The sequence below is a fragment of the Phalacrocorax aristotelis genome, chromosome 11 (genome assembly GCF_949628215.1).
Source record: "Phalacrocorax aristotelis chromosome 11, bGulAri2.1, whole genome shotgun sequence".
In the NCBI taxonomy this organism is placed as follows: domain Eukaryota; kingdom Metazoa; phylum Chordata; class Aves; order Suliformes; family Phalacrocoracidae; genus Phalacrocorax; species Phalacrocorax aristotelis.
In genome coordinates, this window is record NC_134286.1 from 3536666 (window position 1) to 3560983 (window position 24318).

General features: G+C 41.6%; 1 protein-coding gene across 15 annotated transcripts in view; it reads left to right on the forward strand.

Annotated features, from left to right (window-relative positions):
- Window positions 1-24318, forward strand: part of ZNF711 (zinc finger protein 711) — a 60320-nt gene that overhangs the window by 18988 nt on the left and 17014 nt on the right. For 9 of the 15 annotated variants that reach the window (XM_075106641.1, XM_075106642.1, XM_075106643.1 and 6 more), the window contains 8 exons: window positions 6688-7277; window positions 7627-7759; window positions 9840-9944; window positions 11497-12027; window positions 18774-18932; window positions 21695-21841; window positions 22445-22582; window positions 23978-24025. In XM_075106641.1, the coding sequence (XP_074962742.1) occupies window positions 9866-9944; window positions 11497-12027; window positions 18774-18932; window positions 21695-21841; window positions 22445-22582; window positions 23978-24025 (1102 nt within the window). In that variant the 5' untranslated portion in view covers window positions 6688-7277; window positions 7627-7759; window positions 9840-9865. Of the gene's footprint in view, window positions 1-2561; window positions 2780-6687; window positions 7278-7626; window positions 7760-9839; window positions 9945-11496; window positions 12028-14863; window positions 15161-15261; window positions 15350-18773; window positions 18933-21694; window positions 21842-22444; window positions 22583-23977; window positions 24026-24318 lie in introns of those variants that run through there. The other 6 variants (XM_075106644.1, XM_075106645.1, XM_075106639.1 and 3 more) reach the window with 6 other exon arrangements.

Consider the following 24318-nt stretch of genomic DNA (forward strand, 5'->3'; position numbering starts at 1 on the left):
TTACTTTTGAGATTTCCCTTGATATTACTGGAGAAGACAGAATCCAGCAGAGATGGAATTTTATTGAAGAAAGGGATAATCAAGCTCTCTGTAGTTCTGCTTTTCTGAGTGTATCACCTTGTGAGATTCTCTCTCAGCTGTTTCCCTAAGTGTTCAGTTTCGTGAACACCTTTTTCAGGTATTTTTCCTCTCATTGCTTAAGTGCATTGATCAGTTTGAAACTATTTTCTCATTAGAATATTGATCTTTTGCTAGAGCTGAAAAAAAATGACTAGAATATTCTTAATATTATATTTACTTTGGTGTGTGGCGTGTTATGAACAGCTTTACCCCACGTTTCTATTGCTTACCCCTTAAAAGAGGCAAGGAGGGTCAAATGTAGGAGACATCTCCAAGTTCTACACTAAGGAGGTGAAAGTCCAGGAGTAAGACTCGTTTAAGAATTCCAGAAGAAAAACTCTTAACTCTGTATTTAACCACAATTTATATAGCGCAAAATGAGATTTACTTGCGTGGTTTTGGTACCTGAATACAGGTGCTTTATGCCATTCTTGATGCTCTGTGGCATCCGATCTGATGTCGTGCTGCTGTTTTACAAGAGGTAGAGTCTTCTCTAGGTCTTTATGCCTGCCATATCCATTTTGGGCATCCTGTTAGACATTCAGGCAACTGAAACCCGCTGTCCAGGAGCAAAATTAAACTTTGTAAAACAAAGATTCATTTCTGAGCTATCTGTATAATAGAAACTTTTTATGACTTAACTGAAGAAAAAAACTGCTTGTGTGTCCCTAATGGTGTTTGAAGTTTGACCACTGCAGCACTATGATCTGTTCAACACAGCTTGGGCACCAGTTTCAACAGGTCAGTTCCTGAACCCCAGAGGTGTTTGTATGCTAAAAATGCTCTTAGCCTAAAGCAGGTTTACAAAAATTAGCAGTTACCACTCATTTAGTTAAATCAGAGAACAGACCTTACGGGCTTCTCCAGCCCAGGTTTTTGCATATTTGCTCTTGTAAGTATATGCCATTTTTAGGCATTGCACAATTTTAGTGATGTGGTTACTAAGAATCGTGCTAATTCTTTAGAAGATTTTTTTTCTTTTCTTTTTTTGTTCTTTTTCGCTGGACCTACCAATGTCTTATGAAGGGAACTACTTGGGTGGAGATGCTCGTATTCACAGACACATCCAGAACGATGGAAAAAAAACTGTCAGGAAAATACTGTGATGCGTGCCAGCAGTTTCTTCCCGTTTACTCTCAGTGTTGGGGTTTTCTTTTTGTTAATGGTATTCTTGAGACTGGCAATGCCGGCAAGCACATATTTTAACTACCAAAACCCGTGTCTTTACTGTCATAGTACTGTTCAGTAATGAAGCAAAGGGAGTTACGGCTGCCTCGCCAAGGTGTCTTCTGTCTTTCTTAGGGAATTGAAGGTGGATGGGAGGACAGTGATGCTGTACCCCTTCATTTGCTTGTGTCAGCACTGGTGTGGCCAGCAGGAGCCAGGCAGGGATGGGGCCCCTGTGCTCGGCCCTGGGGAGGCCCCACCTCGAATGCTGGGCTCAGGTTTGGGCCCCTCGGGACAAGAAGGGCCTTGAGGTGCTGGAGCGTGTCCAGAGAAGGGCAGCGGGGCTGGGGCAGGGTCTGGAGCACAAGTGTGCTGGGGGGCGGCTGAGGGAGCTGGGGGGGTTTAGCCTGGAGAAGAGGGGGCTGAGGGGAGCCCTTCTCGCTCTCTGCAGCTGCCTGAGAGGGGCTGGAGTGAGGGGGGGGCTGGTCTCTGCTCCCAAGTTACCAGTGACAGGACGAGAGGAAATGGCCTCAAGCTGCGCCAGGGGAGGTTTGGGTTGGAGATGAGGGAAAATGTCTTCACTGAAGGAGCGGTCAGGCCCTGGCACAGGCTGCCCAGAGAGGTGGGGGAGTCACCGTCCCTGGGGGGGGTATTTTAAAATGTGTAGCTGTGGCACTTGGGGACATGGTTTAGAAGACATGGTAGTGTTGGCTTGATGGTTGGACTTTATCCTAAAGGTCTTTTCCAACCCTAACGATTCTATTATTTGGCATTTCCAGTAACCTTTCTTGAAACCTTTTCCATTTGGATGCGCTTTTGCGTTCTCCCCCAAGCGCCCATATATACGCAGAACCCCTTTGCAGCTCAGCACAGGACCCGGCACCGAGGGTGGACCTGGCCTTTGTTCAGCCACGGCTTTCCCGGCTGCGTCCCCTGCAGCACCCCCCTGTACGTCAAAGCCAGGGCCCCTCGCTGGGCCTTGCCTGCGGGAAGGCGCTGCGGGGCCCTGCCCCGGTAACGGGGTGTCGGGGGGCGCTCGGGGTTCCCTGAGCCCGCCGAGAGCGGCGGGGCGCTCCCTCCTCCGCGCCTGCAGCTCCCGCCCGCCGCCCTTTGTGCGCGGGGACCCACGGCTGCGCCCCTCGCTCCTTCCTTCCCGAGGCGGGCGGCAGGAGCGGCGCTGAGGGGAGCGGAGCGGAGCGAGCCCCGGGGCCGGGCCGGGCCCGCCGCGGCGGGTGCGCGCGCTCGCTCAGCGCGCAGTGACGTGCGGCGGCCGCCGCAAGGCCGGCGGCGGCGGCAGCGGGGGGGGGGGAGGGGAGGGGAGCAGGCCGCGCGCGCTCGCGCCCCGCCGCCCGGCCCAGCCTGTGATTGGTGCAGGCCCGGCCCCGACGGACCCGAATGCCCAGGCCCCGGCGGCGGCGGCGGCGGCGAGTCCTGCGGCCCCGGCCCCTCCCCGGGCCCAGGCCCCGGCCCGCGGCGCGGGCAGCCCGCACAGGTGAGCTGAGGCGGCGGGGCCGGGCCGGCGGGGCGGGGATGGGGACAATAGGGGCGGCCGGGCCGCGCCGCAGGCCGCTCCCGAGGCCTGCCGGCACCGCCGGGGCGGGCCGCGGCCGCCCCTCGGAGGGTCGGAGAGCCTTGGCCGCCGCCGCGCCGTGCTGGCCCCGCGGCTGAGGGGGCCTTTTCGGGCGGCCAGAAAATGGCGGAAAACAAGATGTCGGTCGGCGGGGCGGGGGGAAGGCTGCGGCTCCGCGGGCCGCCGTGCCGGGACGGGGGTTATCCCCGCCTCCCCCGGCCGCCCGCGGGACACCCGGGCCGCGGGGCTGGGGCCTGGCGGCGGCCCCGCGCCCGCGGCGGGCTCCTTTGTTTCCGCGCTCCCACCCCTCCCTCCCTCCCTCCCTCCGCCCAGCCCCGCGAGGACGGGGCCCCCGGGCCCGCCGCCCTACGGCCGAGCCCAGCGCTCCGCGGCTGCGGGCGGGGGAAGGCCGGGGCTGCCCGGCCGAGCATCGCGGGCCCGCCCCGCCTCCGCGCTCCCGCCGCCCGGCGGCGCGCCCGCTCCGCGAGCACGCGCGGGGGGCCCCGGCCCGCGCCGCGCTCCTCCGCAGCCGCGCAGCCCCCGCCGCCCGTCCCTCCGCGCTGCCCCCCCCCCGCCCCTCCGCGGCGCCGGTCGCCGGCCCCGGCAGCGGCCGCCCTTCTCTGCCCGTGGGTTTTGTCACGGGAAGTTTTGCTCCTGCCGCGGATGTCGCGCGTTCGATGTAAATCCGTGCGTTTCATTGATCTGTTTAAGAACCTTTAAGCGCGTTTCAGGCAGCAAGACAAAAATCTCCACTGGTAATTCGTCTTTCTCATTTTAAATGGATTTGGAGTCTTTAAGTTTTCAGGATGTTTTACAGGTGAACGCAATAAAGGACTTTTAAAAGGATATCTCCATTTTTCATACCCAGTCTTTTTTTTTTTTTTTTTGCTCCGAAGGGCTTGCATTAACCCACGCCTTATTTATTTTGCGAATTGGGCTCTGCTGCTCAAGATTTCTGCGTAAGCAGGATGTTTCACGTTGCGTCTCTGTTGGTTGCTGCATTAAAAATTAGGGGAGAAAAACTGCAGAACCCTGAGCTGTCTTCAGGGGAGGATAATTCTCTTGTGTTTTTCTTGAACTTGAACGTTAAGAGACAATTAGAAAACATCTGGCTTGGATTTTTCAACTACATATGACTTATTTTATTGTGGTGCGTTGCTCTGTATCTGAGCTTGGCCCTTTTAACTGCAATGTCATACGCAGGTTACGAATATCCGAAAACACCTGACAAAGTGTGATGTTGTGTTTTATTTTATGTAAATGAGACTTAAACATTTTTTAGAAAAAATTCGTTATCTGAAAGGAGTGTGTAAGGGCCGACCATGCAAATGCACTTGATGTGAAAATCCATCACCTGAACATACTGGGAATAATTGTACATGTAAACTGGGGAGACAGTCAGCATTTGCAGGACCACGCCGTTTAGGACTTAACAAAAATGTACTAAATACTCCTTATTTATCTAGATTTATGAAGTTGTCATTGGCATTTTGTAGAAAAATTTTTTTATGTTATAAAAACTCTAAACACGGCGACAGTGCCTGTAAGCCAGCGTACTGGTTGGAAGCTTCATCATACCTCTGGGTACAAGAATGACACCCTTTTTTTTTTCCCTGGGAAGGGTGGAATTGCTGAGGCATTTATTTTTTTCCCTCCTCCTTATAATACTTTGCTGCAGATCTCTCAATTTAGGGTGTTTTCTGAAATCTTTCTCAAAGGAAATTAAAATATTATTGGTTATTCTACCATGGTTTTTTGGGAAGAGTAAGCTAAGAATAAATCAATGTGTATGCTAAGAGCAATGTTTATAAGGGCCTGGGCCTTTACCAGTCTTTCAGTTGAGTATGTGTACTTACAATGTGTAGTATTATGTGTTCTTAGGTAGTCCCGAACTGCCAACCATTATCTTTGATTTTAAAAAACACCATTTATGGTAGTAATTTACAGTAGTGTTCCTGGCTGTAGACAGAGAGGTTACCCCTTTTTTTTAATCTAAAATTAGTTGGCTGGTCTCAGCTGAGTCCCGTCTAAGGAAGAGCTTTGACACAAAGAACTGAAATAGGTTAAAATCAACCTGCTCCTGAAGCTATTAAGGAGAACTGTATTTTTTGAAAAAGCAAACCAATATCAGATACAGGTTTTAAAAATCTAGCCTTGTTACACTGCTCTGGGAGACTCAGTTTAGGTTTCATGAAATTCTTCATTTAGGGGGCTGATGGTAATGCACTTATTCCTGGTGCAAGATAGCATGCTGTAATCAAAAAAAAAGGAATGAAAATATTAATAAAACATTGTAAAGTGATATTATTTTATTGGCTGATGCTCATAAAGCATTTTCACGGTATTTTCTTCTAAATACACAGAGGGGAAGGAGAACTGAGAGGAAAAACTTGAGATCTTAATAGAGGCAGGAGAGGTATGGCAGCGTACAGAATTACGGCCTTCTGCCTCATTTCTCTGTCCTTTTTTCAAACATATGGTTGGACCAGTTCTTGTATGATTGTGTGGGTATATAGCATGGCGTACTACAGACGGAAGCTGTGAAGAGCCACAGCTAGTCACTGTACTACATTTTTTGCTGTTTCAAATAATAAGATTTGCAGGCCTATGTAGTGTGTGAAACTAAGTCATCTGCACTGCTGAAATCTATGAGCAAAAGTATCCGGTTGTAGCAAAATTGTAGGCCTTATCTGTTGTTAAGTGTTCCAGCATCAACAGTCAGGGCTTTTCCTGCTGTCACTGCATTCCTTTAAGACGCAAAAGTTAAAAAAAAATATATCTGATGGCATAGTTGAGGCAACTCTGCCCTGAGGATTTAGAAGAGTATGTTTAAGGAATGGCTGGATACCAGCTGCATCAACCAAGGTACACTTTCAGCATGTTCATGGCTAGTGTATCATCATCCACCTCTGTTTTGAGTGGAAATTTAAGGTATTCATAGTACTACATGCACAGAGGGTGCCATCCCATAGCTTTGGTAATTTTTATAGTCCTGTTAGCTACTGGGAAGATACTCCTTCTAGTGATAATTTCCCTTCCTTACAGAGGTTTTAATTTAAATTAAACTGCAGTCTTACTTTATATTGAATTTTCTGTGTAGCACAATATATAATATACTTTTATTTGGGCATCTAATTATATAATCTGAAAATAAATTGCTTATTAAGAAGGAAGAAAAGCCTAGCATATTTTTCCTGTAATCTCAGATTTGTATGATTTAAGATCACTTTTTGTATCTGTTTACATTAAAAAAGAAGGATTATCTGAGCTTAAAGGCTGTGGTCAGGAAATTGTAGAGTATTGCATTAATTCTGAAATTGCTATATTAAATTAGCCATTTATGGTCTGGAGCTGTGTCTTATTTTGTTTTAGCAAGTATTCATTAGCTGCCTTAAGAGTTTCAGATGGCTGCAACAATAATTTAGGAGTGACGGAGCATTGCATTAAGGTTCTGAGGTTGCTTTGTGATTCTTAGAGTAGTGAAAGAATTTGATTTTGGAGCTAAAACATAAAACTACATTGAAATTTGCGTGGTTGGAATTGGTTAGCTAAATCTTTGTCTGCTTTCCTCGTCAATAATTTGACTTGCGTTTTTGTGATACTAGCTGGTCTGTGGAACTAGCTTACTCTGTTATGGCACCATCGCGAAATTGCATTACGGAATTCTTGTAGCTCTGCAAGAAGAATGTTATGTTGTTGTTGCCCCAAGAATTAGTATTGTTGATTTCAAAGACAACTTGAGACAAGTGGGTTTGAGCAGATAATAGAGGGAGAAACTGTTGAAAGGGTGATAGTGACACTAGGTGATACGAATTCTTTTGTATTCTCAGTTAAATTGAAACGTCCTCGGGGTGGATCGGTGACTTTTTCTTGAAAGTGCCATCATTGCGGACTGCATGCTGCTTCCTTTGCTTGAGGATTTCAAGAGTATAGAAGAAGGAATAATCTCTGCTCAATTCCTTCCCTGAAAATGAAGATGCAGTAAGCATGGATTGTGTTTTCCACATACTACTTCTTTCTCTGGTTACTCTATTTTGTATTTTTCATATTAAAAAACGCCAAAGACAAAATTGTACTCACCTGGCACATGTGTGCCACCTTGGCCTGCACAGAGCAGGCATTCTGCATCACCTGCTGAAGGGAAGGCATTTAACACAATCATAAAAAAGGAGGCAAAGCAACATAGCACCAAAATTGACTTTTCACCTCATCTCACCTTGGTGGCTTTGTGCTTTGCTCGGATGACACCTGGAGCATCAGCTTCCACGTGCAGACCGAGCCTGGCGCCTGGCGCAGTGGAGAAGGCCTGATTCTGTGGGTAACCCCGTGCAGCGTGGCCCTCGGCGCTGACAGGGTGCCAGCATCTTCCGTCTCGATGGCGGCTTGGTTTGGTACCAAGGATCCAGCGCTGTCAGTTCCGGTGAGCCGCAAACATTGCAGTGAACATAGTAACTAGCATTAAGATGCTGTGGTCGGTTCAGTTTTTAGGGTCTTTTACCCTGGACTCCAGTGCCTGTTACTGATAGAGCTTCATGTTTTAAGAGAAATAAATGTCATGTCTACTGCAAGGTTTAGTTTACTTCTGGATTAGTGTGATAGTGTGAGTTGCATTAGGTCCTGGCTCTTTCTGGGTCCCTTGAGTCTGGCTTAGATGTATCTCAGAGATTTCAGGCACTTAAGCCGTTTATTCTTAGAGTTTGGCGTATTTTATTATTCGACTTACTTGACTATGTTCGCTCTTAACTCTGTTGTGGTGTATTTCATTGCAGGAGGGTTGTCAAAGATATTGTACCACAAAGTACTGGAAGTTCCTGTCATGCTTGGGATTTACATGTGCAGACTTAAACTCTTGCGGTAGGATAGGGGTCAACTTTTCATGAGATCCAGAAGAGCAAAATCAAGGTCGGTACTGCAACAGTAGAAGTACCATATTTCTGAGACTTGCTCTTAAAAGCATTTATACTTCCCTGTTTGTCTCTGCACCCCACCCAGTTCCAGGTAGTTCTGACTTGAGATCTTATTCTGTGTTCATTTCCCACAACTAAAACTCTTTGTTTTCTATGTGGTGCTGTCACTTGTTCCTGATTTTTGGATATGAGAGAGCAGGAAAGTACAAGATTTTAGTCTCGTGTAACAGAGGGTTTTTAAGCTATAAATTTTTCACCTGTGAAAGCCTTGCTCACATTTTATGGAAACAGTCAAAGAAATAAATAAATATCGCATGTGTTCTCTTTCTCTGAAAGCAAGTTTGTGTAGCTGTACCTTACGAAAGAGATTCAGCATCTACAAGACAGATATGATACCAGAAACAGATCTTGATAAAGCTGCGTTTAGTGAGAAGCTCAACATTTACTCTTCGTGTGTGAAAATTCTTGGATGTAATTGGAATTGCATTTTAATGAATGTGAGAATCTCAGAAGTAAAACTCAGAGTAAAACTGGCCAGGTTGTGTGGCAAGGTTTGAGGAACTGGTGTAATTTTAAAAGATGGAGAAAAACAGGCAAGTCTGACAAAAGAGAAATCAGGAAACAGAAGCCCCTAAGCATAAAGCGGAATTAGAAGAGCTAAAGCGACAAAGCAATTGTCAAAAACAAAACGAAAGAAAATCAAGCTAAAGGTGTAACGGTGAAGGATAACAGTGGGGAGTTCACAAATTGATGGCAGGTCTGTTCTCTCAGAAGCATGAAAGGATTGGTTTTCTGTAAGAGGGATATTGCAGATAGCTGCATAGGACCGGCTTTTCCCTGGCAGCAGAAATGAGGCAGCACAGAAGGGACAGTGTTGGAAGATAAGATTTCCAGAAAAACCTGACAGTTCTGAAATAAAACGTCAACCAATATGGATAATACAGTTCTAGCACCGGAATGGTAAATAGAGGTGTTAGCGCAGAAGTCTGTTGAGCCCTGTCGTTTCTTCAGTCAGTATCACAGCAATGGGGACGTTGAGATGAGTTGGCCTTTCTGATGCTTAGCTGTTGCCTGTTATAATGGGCAGTTCTGCACTGTGCATGCAAATCTAGCTCAGGGCTGATTAAATTTGCTTTTGTCAGACTTTTTTAATGATATAGCGGGGTTCATACACAGCTGCTGGAAGAGAAAATCAGCTTCTGTTCTCATAAATTTAGTGCGCTATGCAGTTTTTTTAAAACTTACCTACATGGAGCATAATGTTCAATTAAATTTGCACACGAAAATTTGTTTTGAAATATCTGGTAGAAAATTGTGAAAGAACCTGAAAAATTGATGCTCCCAATACAATTCTCAGCTTTCTTCAGTGCAGCTCCAGTTAGCTACAGCTTGTTTAAGGAAAAGTTAGCTTCCTTCACGCCAAAGTTTCTGCTTCTAGAGAAGATGTTACTTGCAACTAGGTTCAGCCACTTACCAACATGTGTTAGATGGTTCTGTTATGCTGGCCTGGTGCTGCTGCTGTATTGCAGGTGAGAGGTTTGCTGTCAGCGAGCTCATGCCCTATGGAGAGAGTCTCATAAAACTGCAAAAATATTCTAGTGTTCAGTTTGCAGTGGGGAAGTTGAAGATTTAGACATTCCTTGTCCTTGCTGCTCCTGGAAATAGAGTTGAAGTCTGTAGCTCTGCATGCTGAGGGTAACTGGAAAACACTTCCCAGGTAAATTCTACAGAATAGAAACAGAACTGTTCTAGGCCAAGCAGTAACCAGAGGCTTACATAAAAAAATTTTAAATCCTGACCAAGAATTACTGACTTGTTTGGTTTCACTCACATGTGTAATTCTTTTGATTACTGTAGGGCTACTTACGGATGAAAACATTTTCGGGGTTTTAGGTCAAAAAAATATGAATACAAAAGAATAAGGCAAAATGAATTGTATGAAGTACCACATGCGTTTGTCTTGAAGTTTTGGGTGAATACTTCTCTGTGTTTGTCAGTGTGACACATTAATCCAGTAAAGCTAATCAACATCGTAACACTGTTCAACATAAATTCTGATTTTGCTTTTATTGCAGTTATTTGTGAATGAACTTAGCTGAATATGGATCCGGGTGGTGGAAGTCTTGGATTGCAAACGCAAGAATCCAAAATGCCTCACACTATGATTATGCAGGATTTTGGTAAACATTTTAACTATTAAAAATAATTACTATAATCAAGTCTTTTTCAGGTTTTTGCTATACGTTTATAAATTATATGAAGATGCAGAGTTGACTAATAATGCTACTTGCATGACTTTTCTTGAGAAAATTCAAATTTTAAGATGGTGTATGATATGTCTTTGTATGCTTTGGTTGCTGATCTTGAAATAGTCACTTATTCCAAAATATTGGAGTAAAGGGGGGGGAGTTAAGTCCATGGCCCAAAGTGCTCTAGATAAGACAGAAAATGTTATCTGGAGTTCAGTGATTTTGTGGTGCCTGTGCTTGTAATTCACATTGACTAGTGGTTACGTCTCCATCATACAGGGGATGTAAATAACGTCCAGTAGAGGATGTAAACAACATCCGAGCTTTGGTGCGCTTACCTTGGTTACTGTCTCCAGTTCTCCTTCAGGGTATTTCAGTAAATGTGGTGGGAAATAATGTCTCTGTGTGACAACAGGTAGCTTATTACACAGGCAGCAATTTACAGGTTTAGCTAAATCTGCATGTTCACATGTGCTTAGAAGTCTTCTGTCAAGAACATCAGTCCTGGGACTGTACTGGTGTAAAAAGACTTGTTTCTAAATTGATTTTTTTTTTAAATGAATACTGTTTCTTTTGGTGGCAGTGCTGAATAACCTCGGCAATTTTGACCGTTTAGAGAAAGGACAGCAAGAAATTTCCACTCTTTTATTTGTGGGTCTCCATTTCTGCATTATGACAGATTACCTTCTGAAGTATTGGGAAGGACCATGTCTTTGTTCTAACGTGAATTAATGTCCCTCAGAGTGCACCAAAATAATTGCATTTGCAGTACAATGCTGAATAATTATTTTTTTCCGTTCTGATAAGAACCATTTTCTTGAGTGTTTTATTAATTAAGATTAAAACTGCTATTTATGGGTGTGTTAAAATAATTCACTGTGCATTCTTCTTTATGTATAGAAAAGCAGTCTGCAAATATGACCAGCCAGTCAAGTCTTAATGAAAAGCAGGTTTCTACTTCTAGCCATTCCTTGCAACGTGGCAGGTCGTTGGAAGTTGTACTGTAAATATTGCGTGCAGCTGAGTATTTATTTTTATCAAGGCCCATGCATTCTAAAGGATAAGAGTCCTTCTATCGTAATAGCAGTTAACATATTGTTACCACACTTCAATATCATGCAAGAATGCTGCGAAGGTTCAAATTGCTACTGTAATCAAACGTTTTCTGACTGGAATTTAAAAAAAAGATGAAATCACAAACTGGCCTATCTTTTTTAATGTAACAGCATTGTAAAACCTAAATTTGGGGCAAACTCCACATGATGTCTTAAAGAAGTGGCATGTTTTGTTTTTCTTAATTTAAAGAACACAGGGTGCTTTGGATAGTCTTTGTTGGGTGAAATGTAAAATGTGGATTGTTGAAAAGTAACAGATTTGTATGTCTGCATTTAATTTATCTGTACCATCGTTCCATTCCTTAGATAAACTAATTGCTAATGCAATAATTTTAACGTTTTTCTCCTCGTTCGTAATTGTTTCATAGTGGCTGGAATGGCTGGCACTGCTCATATTGATGGAGACCATATTGTTGTATCAGTCCCCGAAGCTGTCCTAGTTTCTGATGTTGTTACCGATGATGGAATAACTCTTGATCATGGCTTAGCAGCTGAAGTTGTCCAGGGACCTGACATCATCACTGAAACTGATGTTGTAACAGAAGGTGTAATTGTTCCCGATTCTGTTTTGGAGGCTGATGTTGCTATTGAAGAAGCTTTAGATACCAGTGATCATGTTTTGACTTCTGATCTAATAACGGAAACCGTTCGAGTTCCCGATCAGGTTTTTGTGGCTGACCTTGTTACGGGTCCTGATGGACATTTGGAGCACGTGGTGCAAGACTCTGTCTCAGGAGCCAACTCGCCTACAATGGTTTCAGAAGAAGTTCTTGTAACGAACTCAGATTCTGAAGCAGTCATTCAAGCAGCTGGTACTGTTCCTGGCTCCACAGTGACTATAAAAACAGAAGATGATGATGATGGCAAGAGTACATCTGAAGACTACTTAATGATATCTTGTAAGTTAAACAAAGGTAGATATGCACAGGAAATAATCTGAAGTAGAAGTGCCATAGTGGGGAGAAGTTACCGCAGCTGGACTCCTGCTGCGTTCTGTTCTGGAGCTCCCAAATAATAGTCTGTTGGCCAGTTAATTCTTGGTGTCTGGATTTGGCTTTTCTTGGCGAAAAATCTGTTATCGCTGATACAGCAAGAAGGAGAATAACATTCATGCTGTTGAGTGAATGAGCGTGTATGTTTGTGTTTTTGAAACTAGATATTCCTGAAAATTAAGACAAACACATTGGAAAGTTAAACATTCTACATATTTTCAGTATAGTGCTTTTTGGTCTTTTTAAAGACACAGGTATATTACCATGCTACGTAGATTTGGTTCAAAATAATGTGTTGGGTTTAATCAGCAGAATCCAGAAAAGAAATAGGTTTTTAAGATATCTCACTCGTAAAGTTTTCTCTTACATGTCAACAAGATATTGTTTGTTTATCTGTATTAAAAATTATAATAGGCATTTTGTGGTATGTTGTGCCTCTCTGGACTGAACTTGACATGAGGTGTTGCATGCATTAATGGATTGTCTCTGTAACACTGGAAAGTGGCTGCCCGTTTCAGTTTCCACAAAGCATCCGACTCTTTGAGGAAACTGTATGGTCTTGCACTGCTTCTGAGTGAGAGCCACTGAAAGGACCTTAGGTGTATTATGCTTCTCCAGTGGTTAAATTACACGAAAGATACCAGTTTTTATTGTTACGCAAATTTGATACAATGTATGATAGTTCATTTTAGATTTGTGACTTCTCCAAATTATTGAAATGTGAGAAGGTCAAAACAGATTTTATTTAGTCAGAAGCAATATGTTAGAAAAAAGGCAATGCCAAGTGTGTCAAAGTGTCAATCTGTTCACAGCAAGCTGCGTTTATCAAAAATCTCAAGACAGAGGACATGACTGATTAGTGATGATAATTATTTCAATATTTCATAGCATTTATGTCCCTTATGCAGTATATTTTTTGGTATTTATTTTTTGTTCAGTATAGGATGGACAGCAATGATTTTTTTTATCATTCTGTCATGACTTGTAATGCCGTATGTCACTTACAGAAGTCAAAAAGGGTTTTTTGGAAAAAGAACCAAAAAAACCTCAGTCTAAAAGCAAAGTAGACCTACAGCAGAACAATTTGTGTGTGTTTGTAAATAAAGGAACAGCATTTTTACAGTCAGTTGTTTCACTGAAAAAATTCCTCCTTTCTGACAGAGTACTTACGATGAGTTGTATTCTGTAACTGCGGTATTTCCAACTGCACCTTTGTAATTGTAAGTAAAGTCATCTTTGGAATTCCTTCTAAGATAGATAAGCGTGATTGATAATGGTGATCGCTGCGCATAGCCCAGAGTCCCTGGGACTTTCAGAAAGAGTTACCTGATGACCCCAGTTGTGTCTGATAGGTGTCCTCAAGCCCACTGATGGCTTTTGCAATGTTTGGAAGCCAGTATGAGACCTAGTTCTAAGTGAATCAGATTTATAAATATGTATAATCATAATATGCCTGAATAACCACAGTTGGAAGCTACGTTATTGATCTAGAAGTTTGTTTTAAGTAATCATTTTAGATAAATTTAAGGCAGTCTCTTGCCTCTGCTGAGTTTTGAGGCTGCATTATGCTGCGCATGCCAGCTTGACCCAACTAGGTACCTGCTATTGATTTTTTTCTCTCAGCAAAAATCAATCTTATGCAATTTTTCATTTGGGGTTTTTTTTTAATGTATCTTAAATTACCCTTGAATTTGTTATGTTTATGAGGATAATCTGTTGTGTAGGATAGATAAATGCCTCGGTTAATCAAGCAGTTTAAAACCCTTTATATTTACTTAAATTTTTTAAATTGTGAAATTAAATGTTCAGTAAATGCTGTAGAAAGTTAATTTTGCGCTATTTCTTTTGGTGTGTGTGTATAGGACTGTTGAACTTTTTATAATGTAAATCACATGAAAATGATAGTTTTAAATAATCACAGAATACTTCTTAGCTGCCTTTTAATGATATTTAGCATCTAAAGAGGAGGGACTTTACGTAAAATTACAGATACGCCCTCAGGGAATACCACCAGCTGTTCTGTGGAACACATTTTGGGAACTTATTAAAATCCTACATTTTAGGGTGTGAAGCTGAGCTGAGGGGAATTTTAACTTATTCTTTTGGGGGACATTACAGTTTAAATATACTGAAAGGTGATTTTTTTACCATTTTAAGACAACATTCCCATGTAGGTATTCTGTGCACTATTGGTAATTACATCTCTGTGTAAATACTATTTGGAAAAGTTTGTCTTGATAGTTCTGTAAACTGCCTGCGTGTGGTTTTGTAACTGGAAATGTTCACAAGATTATCACCACTCTGCTGTCTCAGTGCAGATGAATTTAGCTTTTTTAAATCAGCCTTAGAAGTGTAAGACTGAAAAATCTTTTTTTCTATACGTTCACAACGTATGCCATGGGATATGCTCAATCCCTTGTTTTAAATCTCCAGAATACCTGTTTAAAAGGGGTGTGTTAAAAAGGAAATGAATGCAAAACAAATGCATATGGTGTAATCATGAACCCAATCCATCTCATACCGAGATGGGAAAATTGTGAACAGCACATCCCATGTTGCCAGGAAGGAGGTAGAACACGTGTAGCTTAAAGCGTGCCCTTTTTTGTTTTTCAGGTTTGCGATATTCAGACCCACAGCGGATTGCCAGCTCCCGATCCGTGTGTTGGCCCTGCATGCACTATGCTGGTGACCTCATACCCACCAAAGAACAACACTGGAGCTGGCCTTTAGGGGTAAGGTACTGTTCCACCACCACCTCCTTTCTAGTGTATTACAATACAGTGTGACATAATTTGCTAAACATTTTAATATTAATACTCCTATATTGTAACCTACGGGATATAAAATAAGTATATCAGACATAAGAAAAATATGAAAAATTGTAAAACCACGGGACTTATCTTGCCCTGATGTTATCCCTACGGGCTCCTGTGGTGGGTGTGATATCACCAGCATAGTGCATGCTGAGGCATCACATGAATTGGGAGCTGGCAATCCACGGTGAATCTGGACATCACACACCTGAAAACAGCGAAGCGAGGTAAGTTTAAAATCAGAAGTGTGCTGAGTTTTCCTTTAAACCTTGCTTGTTCAGGAGGATTCAGCATATATTTATAAAGGTTCTCTGTTGTGTTTTTTCAGTTAATTTTAAGTGACCAGATAATAATATGTAGTGCTTCTGGTGGATGAGTCAGATCTGGAAGACACTTTCATATTCCATTGACATAAAGTAAGCATTCCTGTTCCTGAGAACTATCGCTGGGAAAAGTCGTCAGATAATTTAGCAGTCGGTGACTCAAGTTGTATTACTCAAACAATAGAATATTTTCACGATCTGTTTTTTCAAGAAGTCCTAATATTTTGGAACTTGACAAAGATTAGGTGTCCTGCTGTGTTGACTGTTTTCCCCTTACCTAAATGTGTTTAAAAAATAGATTGAAACGATGACATTTACTGCATGTAGGAACAGCAATTTAAGCAATAGGAGTTGCCGATTCAGTTTCTTTTGTTGTTGAGGTATTTCAAACAAAAGGCAACATCTCGCAAATGACAGTCTGTATCAGTATTGTTTTCTCAGTCCGGTTTACATTTTTCAAATTTTGTTACATTACACTTTTGCTTTTTTTGAGAAGTGATTCCAGAGGCCCTGGATAATACACAGGCTTCCCAATACGTTTCCATTACTTTTGCTTAAATTGTAGAGATTGAACATCTTTGAAAATGCACAGGATGGTTGGTGCTGTGGGAGTAACCACTAATTTTAAAAGTAATGTTGTAAGTTGCCCCTCTAAGGCAGGGCTCAATATTTTTTAAAGGATATTGAAGATTTGGGGGCTTTACTTGAAATGGTAAAACACAGCTGTGAGCATACGAGCTATATTTCACTTTATATTTTTAGCTGAAAATATTCTGATGAAAATTGTAGAAGTCCTCATTTTTTTTCTTTATGTAATCTTTGTTGTATTGCAATTGATGTCCTGGTAAGGCAACCCTAAAATCATGTGGGTTTTTATTTATGTTATTTCACCCAGATGCATAGTGGTGTACAGTCATTGTCACCCAATATTAGTTTAATAGTTGGAAATTTTTGATGTAAAGAAAACTTCCTATCACGTATGTGCGATTACTCCACGGTTCAGTAGGAAGTTGCTGTTGTTAAATAATCTTCCAGTACTGAAATACTTATTTTCTATGTTAAACTGATAATGCATTATGTTTATAGAATTTGTGAGTTTAAAAAAAGTTGATGTTGCTTGACTTGCAGATTTGAAAATAACTTTACTGCCACCTACCAATTCTAAAATTACAGCAACAGCTTACAATTAGTTCTTCCACCCAGCCATTAAATATTCTTTCTGCTTTTTGGCAGCATGTCTAGTCATATAGCTGTATATACAGTCACTCCCACCTTGTACTGTTGGTTACCCCCAGTGCTTCAAAGACTCATACGTGCAGAAGTGTTCATTGTACTGAAATTAAACATATGTATCATTTTGAAGGATTTAGATAAGAAACTTGTGTAAGTGTTGAAAGCCATGCAGAAGAGAAAATGGTCTTTAATAAATTTGAAAGTAGTAGCTGCATGATGTATGGAAATACTTTTCCCAAGATAAGTGTCTCTTCGCATCTTCCCATTTCCTGCTAGCAGAGGATGCGCAATCCCCTCTTCTAACAACTCTGTTCTGGCAGCGTAATAAATTTCAGTTAGCAGATGCAGTGGCACTCCCACACTGGATGTAAAGATGTACGAATAACCTGGTGCCAGTAAAGTTAAGTGTCAGAGGGAGGTGCCAAGTTCTCTGGTGTGGTGTTCATACTCTTATTACTGTTTTCATTGTCCTGCAAGGTAACACAAATGCCATGCAGTACATGTCAGATTTTAACTGATGAAGGTTGATGTTGTTGGCATCAATTTTAATAGAGTTGTAGAGTGATTTGAATTAAAACCAAAAAGCTTTTCCTGAGGAAATTTTAATTTTTTTTCTACTGAAGTTTGATATTTTTTCAGCAATGCAATTAATCTCTTATTTACAAAAAGAAACAGCTAGAGCATAGCATTTTTTAATGTTTTCTGTTTAATTTTCATCAAAATGCATAATTTTCAGAGGTTCTAAAATGAAGTCAAATACTTACTTGTACTTACCTACATTATATCTGACCTCAGTAACTGCTGTACTCTTTTGATGCAGTCCAAGATTTGTGAACTGGAAATAAGGTTCCTCGATGCAGGGATGAAAACAGTGTTAGCTGGATAGGTGTGTCTGTGGAATCCTGTCCATGAGTGGGAAGAGCTTAGTCTGGGATTGCTGTGGTGGATTCCCGCCCTGCTGCATCTGCTCCTTTTCTGGCAGGTCCTGAACCACCTCGCGTGACTGCCTGGAGTATTAAGAAAAGCTTAAACTAACTCCAGTTTACCTCAGTACGCCAGGCTGTAGCCTGCAGTAGCTAAAGGCAGCTCTTCAAGAGCAGTCATCCCCGCATGGGGGGCAGGCAACTTAGAGGGGGATTGGGAACCACCGCAGCCATCCCGAGGTCAGCCAGCCTTTCCTCAGAGCCCTCAGTGTCCGCATTGGGCAGGCTCTATTCTTAGTCACGAAACACTACTCTCACTTTAATATTAACGACTTTTTTTAACCTAGTATGCACATCTTTAATGTTATGTATGCAGTAAATCGCAGCTTCCCTGGATCATATTAAATTCAGATGTTTGCATATTGTGGAATTCTTCTCTGTTTAGAGGACTTCAGTGGGTGTTAAGTATTGCACAGTTTTGTGTTGACCATCTGCGCAGGAGCTAATTTTATCCACTGAGAGAAGTGTTGGCAATACGTATGTCAGAGAGACGCTTAGTTCAGTGACCTCCTTATTGGCAATTTGGGGTGTATATATGTATATCTTACGTGAATACCCTTTTTACCAAAATACTGTTACTTCCCCACTTCTAATAGTTTGGATGTAATTTTTGTTGCATAAATAAAATGAGCATTTTGAATATATAGACCAAATAATTAGAGTGACTAAGTTGCACACATAAAGAATAAGTCAGTTTCACATAGCAGTATTTGGGTTTATTTTCACTGCATCTTTTAATCAGCTGTATATTATACATGAATTTATATGTTTTCAAGTGATAAAGTGGATAAAATCTTAATTTAAGGTGAAGATGTACTCAAATTTTTGATGCATGCTTCTTTCACTGGGAATATACTCAGTCATCACTCTTCGTAAGAGTTTCAGCTACTAAATTTTAGTCACTGCTGTCTTAGCATAGTGAAACTTCTCGGGGCTTTTAGACTGAATTCTGGGTTAATTTTTAACATTTTTTGATAGATGTTTAATTTTGCTTATTGATATATTTTTGCTTTCTAAGTGTAATAGTTTCAGACATAACCAGTTAGCACATTCTCATTGATGGCAAGCTCCCTCTTGTGTTCCTCATTCTGTAATTCTTGCCGTGTTTCCTGAGTTGCAATAAAGAGAGTACTGAACTTCTGGAATCTCTTCTAAGTGTCTTGAGATGAACTGTTTTGTAAAGGCCATTTATGAATACAAACCTTTACTATGCGTGGGGGTAATAGTGGAGAAAATCATGCTACTGATTACTTTGTTAAAAAATGTGTTTGAACCTCATTATTATTCTCTTTTCTTTACAGTGGATGATGTTGGAGAAAAACTGGACCATATAGGAAGCACTCCCTTGAAAATCAGTACCGAGGTGACAAACGATGATGTTGCCAAAGATGATGGTTTTGGTTCAGAAGTTATCAAAGTGTACATATTTAAAGCTGAAGCTGAAGATGATGTCGAAATAGGTACCTTTTAAATTCTGTGTATTCTTCCAACAGTATGAAGCGTTTCTGGGTCTTTTTGTTTGTTGTTCTTAATTTCATGTAATCCACTAACTGGAATGTTTGTAGAATGTGACATTTGTGGAGGCTGTACATATGCAGTAAATACTGGGTGTGTATTAGTCTCAAGTTCTTTTTCGATTAGCAGTATTTATTTTCAGGCAACCAAAGCCCAAATGTAGAAGTGCTTGGGTGTCTACAGCTGTTTCTCAGCTGCTGCTTTTCTCTGATGTTGCAAGACTGCGTGTCAGGGTGGAAAAGCCTCCAGAGTGGATCCCTGTCATAGAACAGTCTTTGGTGGCCTTGGCGCAGAGGGAGGGGAAGATTGCTGGGGCTTTAGGCAGCCAGTCATTTCCAAACCTAACCAAGAAACTCAGAATTGCTCTGCAGTTCTCTTTTGCAAAGGACAGATCCAGCACTTCCAGGTGCTTTGCAAGTAGAAGTACAGCTAACCCGTGTTCTGTTATTTGTAACTGGTAAAAGCAGAGTCCCCCTTACAGTTGTTCTCAGAGCTGAAACCCCTGACTCTTTCCACTTTACCCCTTGCATTTAGGTACTGAAACTCTGCCTCACTGGAACGGATCTGGCCAGGAGCCCCAGAGCCGTTCACAGGGCGAATCAGCCTGACTCTGTTCTTCCTGGAGTGGGAAGGGAGATCATCCCTCATAGACTGATAGCATTGGCCTGGCTGTGCTGTGAAAATCTCAAACCTTAGACAGAACTGTGGGTTAGATCAACAACGTCCTCCAGTTAGTAACAATCCTGGTGCTGTTTTTCAAGTAGCCTGAACTGCTGCTTCAGGAAATTTTCAGCTGTATGATGCCTTTTATTTTTCCTCTCTGAGAAACAAGTAATCTTTTCAGCTCAAATTAACAGCAGGAGAGGATTGTTCAGGGATGATCAGACTGCTAGCTTGTGCAGCATGATACAGTGTAGATTTTGGAGCTTGTTAATCAAGTCCTTCACAAGGTTGCCACAGTAGCTTAACATATTTTACTGTCCTATTTGGAACAGACGGTATCTGATTGAGCTGCAAGGTTAGTGAGTACTTCTGTAAGGCCCTGGGATTTTCAGTATTTGATTCTCAATTCCTTCCAAGTATGAGAAAGAGGTGGTGAAGACCATGTGCTTTCTGAGACCATGAGGAAAGGACCTAGAGAAGCAGCATCTTAACATCCCTTATCTTTTGTGACATCTGTTTCATCTGCCACTTCCTACATGAATTGCCAGGCCCTGTTCTTGAGATATAGTTTCTTCCTCTGGGGATAGGTTGTCAGTCTCGAGGGACAGACTGCTAATGCAGCAGCAGGAAGAATTGGAATCTTTTATGGCTGAAAACTAATTTACAGCAGGGATGTTCTCCTGAGCTACTCTCAGTGCTTCTGGTATAGCCAGGAGGTAGTCCTGGCAAATTACCCCATTCATTATTGGTCCTTCCCCTTTGAAAGAGCTGATAGTGTTGATCATGTGCATTTGCTGCTCAGCATTAAGGGGTACAGAAACTGAGATGACAGTCTTCACAACGAATATCAAAGATTCAGGCTTACCCATTAGCAGTGCTCTCTTGATCTGTTTGTACACGGGGGTGAGGTGGAGGGCTGTTCTCACAGGTCAGTCTTTTGCATTGTAGTCTCGTTACTTGGATAAACGTCCCAGCAAAGCCACTTCTGGCAAAAATTTTAAAAAAGGACTTGGGTGGCAAGGACGTTTGGCAAAGTCTCCCATTTACAAACCACAAGGAGTGATGGATCAATGTATTTGATTTGGACTCAACCACCTAGCTGAGCATTTTCCCTCAAGACCACTCGTAGTAGCGAACAGGACTCTTGGGATGGCAGGTGTTAGTTTGTTCGGCCATAATCTGCAGCTTCTCTACCCATTGCTCAGTCCCTGAGATGCATGGAAGACTAAGCATCAATATTTATCTGCCACCTCTCTCAGACTCAAGAATCAATATCAAGTTCCAGTTGGAACTTGTTCTTTTGCCTCTGCTCAAGTAAGTCAGTGGGCTTGTTAGTCACCCGGAGTGGGACCGTGTGGGCAGTTGTTCTCACTTCCTTCTTTCCAGCCGTCACTCTTCCGATTGAGTCGTCTCCAGGGATTCGATGTGGCACCTTACGTCCCTGCTAGTCTGTGTCTCTGGAGAGTGTTCTTATTGTTGAAATAATTAGCAGTGATAATTGCTCTCTCGTGGTTTGGGAAGTGTGACCCCAGTGTAAGTCACTACACAGTCCCGCGTGGTGGGCCTGGGACATACGCATTCGAATCTTTGTAGGAAAAATTGCCTAAGGATCTGTGTCTGCAAAGTGAGTAAATGGGATTTTGGGAGAGGAAGAGGGATGAGGATTTCACATCTCAAGAGAGAATTTAAAGGCTGTGTCCTGAGCAAGGTTGGAATTACAGTCATTTTTTTGGAGGTCATGGGCAGGTGTATGTTTCCAGTCACACCTGAGTTCACTGCTAGTGTGCACAAAAGGCTCTTGATCCTTCTTGGGTAGTGGTTGCTCAGTCTTGAATTTATCAGGAGACACTGAGAAATTTTTATTATCTGCCCCAAAGTATCAAACTTGCATGATTTTATGACAGACATGGATGTCAAAACATTTAATTGGAGTTTTACGAAATAGCTTTGTTGTAAATAAGAAAAACATACTTAAATCTGAAATTAATTGTAATAGTGGCTTTTCTTACCTTTACTTAATGTGTTTAACTTCTTTTTGTTAAAGGTGGGACAGAAATTGTCACAGAGAGCGACTTTCACAATGGACATTCTGTAGCTGGAGTAATCGAACAAGGAGGTGTTGGTAGAATGCAGCGAGAAAAAATGGTTTACATGGCTGTTAAGGACTCTTCTCAGGAAGATGAAGATATTAGTAAGCATAATAAGAAACATTTTTGTTTCTCATGCTGTTTTGCACAACAATATAAACATCATTCTCAAGGACTTTTTTAATTTTTCTGAAGGATTCTTCAGCCTGAAGTAGTAGGAAACTAAGCTCATCTTCCCTAAAAATAAAGAGCAGGCTATAATTATTTTAAAGTGATGTGGATAAATGCACTTTGTGCATACTGTTTGCAATCATTTCATTATTTATATTAAATTTAACATGTCCATGGATGAAGTTAATGAGGTTAGTCAAATTTCTCATTTTTTCTGTTTTCCTACTGTGAATTGCCTTGTTTCATCAGCTTTATGGCAAAGTGGCAAATAAATGTCATCAGTTACAAGTTTATAAGTTTGTATATTTGAATTTATGTTGGTATTTATTTTGGATTTGTATTTATTGATGTGTGTTTTCTGTCTTTAAGGAATGTCTGAATAAACAATGATCCCCTAAGTGAAGGGGTAGTTCTAAATGCCAAAGGAAGAAAAGTAATTTATAACGGATAACAATCAGAGTGAGAGCAAATTAAATGAAGGAAAAGTTAGGATGAGCAGAATGAAATTAAAGATTTGTTCTTTTCGTTTAATCCAGGCTGTGCTGAAATAGCAGATGAAGTTTACATGGAAGTTATTGTAGGTGAAGAAGAAGCTACATCACTTCCAGACACGCAGCTTGAAGACTCTGGCGTGAATAAAACTTTTGTCCCTGTTGCTTGGGCTGCTGCTTACGGTAGGAATCTGTATGCTTATATTCTGAAAATCCCTTCCGTTATTTTCTCCCTAATCCAGCTTCCAGAATCTCTGTGCAAATGTGATTATTTCTCACCTTGTCCTAGGGGTTTGGAAACAGCTCCTTCTGAACTTTTAGCAGTGTCAGTTAGTGGAGTTGATTAAATGATGTGAAAGATTTTGACATCATTCATGACCTTTCACACGTAAGGTCCTTAGTTTGTTTGCAGTTCAACATGGAGAAAACAATTCCCTTTTTACAATGGTGGGTTTTTTCCTTTAGTAGTTGGTTGTCTTGCGTATAATGAATGGATTGCTGCATGTTGAGTTTTATGAGGTAGAACAGAAAGCTGTTAGGAGAATTTTTACACCATTCTTGATTCCAGCTCAGAGGAACAGAACACGTGGCTTTTAATGGTTGTTTAAGGTGGCTGTTGAGGATCTTGCAAAAACAAGAATAGCCTTAAGTATTTTACATCAGCTAGGAGGAAAGGGAAATAACTTTAAAAAGGGAATAACACGAATAGATGTGTAAACATGTTCCTAATAATTCCAGTTTATGTTCCTGTTTTAAGCCTGTTAATCGTTCAGGTTAGAAACAAAAAGAAAAAAGATAATCTGTTCTCTGTGGCCATGCTTCAAATAGTAGAGGTGTCTTACCAGGATTCATTGCAAATTCTGAATATTCTTTTATTTCATACTCTTTTTCTCAAATTTCGGCATGTTAAATGTAATTAAGAGGGTATCAGGTCATCCGTGGTTTATGTTATGATTAAGTAAGCAAGTTAGTCAGCTAAAACTCTTGGTGTAATATTTCTGAGCGCAGTAGTTGGGCTGATAAAGTGGTTTAGAGCCACAGAGCCTTGGCACGTAGCAGTGAGCAGTTTCAGTCCAAAATGGGGAATATACTCTTAAGGTATTACTTCTCCATTTCCCAGAACTGTGTAGTGCCTCATACAGATGAGCGCTGAGTGGCTGGTAAGGTACAGCTCTGCTCATCTGCCTAGTTCTACTCCAGAAAGATAAAGTGTTTCGGTCTGAAGAGCAAATTGTGGATTTCAGATAACCTTGTTTCTGGATTAGTATCTGAGGTTATAGATGAGGCTAAAAATGTGCAGCAACAAGGATATTAATTATGAAAAGCAGGAAAGGCAGTCAGCATGGTAAGCATGCAAACGCCGCTTTAGTGGATATTAACCATTCACAAAGATGTGAGTTTATTTCCTAGGGCTCGTAATTACAAAACACTGAATTGATCGCAAACTGCACATCTCGGTTTGGGTGGAGTTAAGCTGTTAGTTATTAGCTAAGTTAGTTTCCTCATTATCAGAGTTTCAAAGCCGTCGTCTTTAAAAAGAGTTCAAATTTATAATGACTGAAATACCATTTTCTGCAGGAGATGAAAGAAGGCTACCCAGAAGATACGAAGATGGTCAAGCGGCAGGTAAGAACATGTAGCTGTGCTTGGTACAGCATTAAAACTAATTTGCTGTCTTTGAAAATGTGCACATTTATGTGTCAGTTCTCCTAATCGGTGAATGCAAAACATTATCCATAAAGTACATATTGAAGGACTCCACAGTCTTTCTGTACTATTTTGAAGTGAAGACAATTCTGGATAGGTTGTAGGTCTTCTGAGAGGGTGGGGAAGTTGGGAGGATCTGCCAGGTGTTTTAATACAGTTTTGTAGTCAGAAAGGAGATAATGCAGTTGTTACGAAGTAAAACCAAGTTAAAT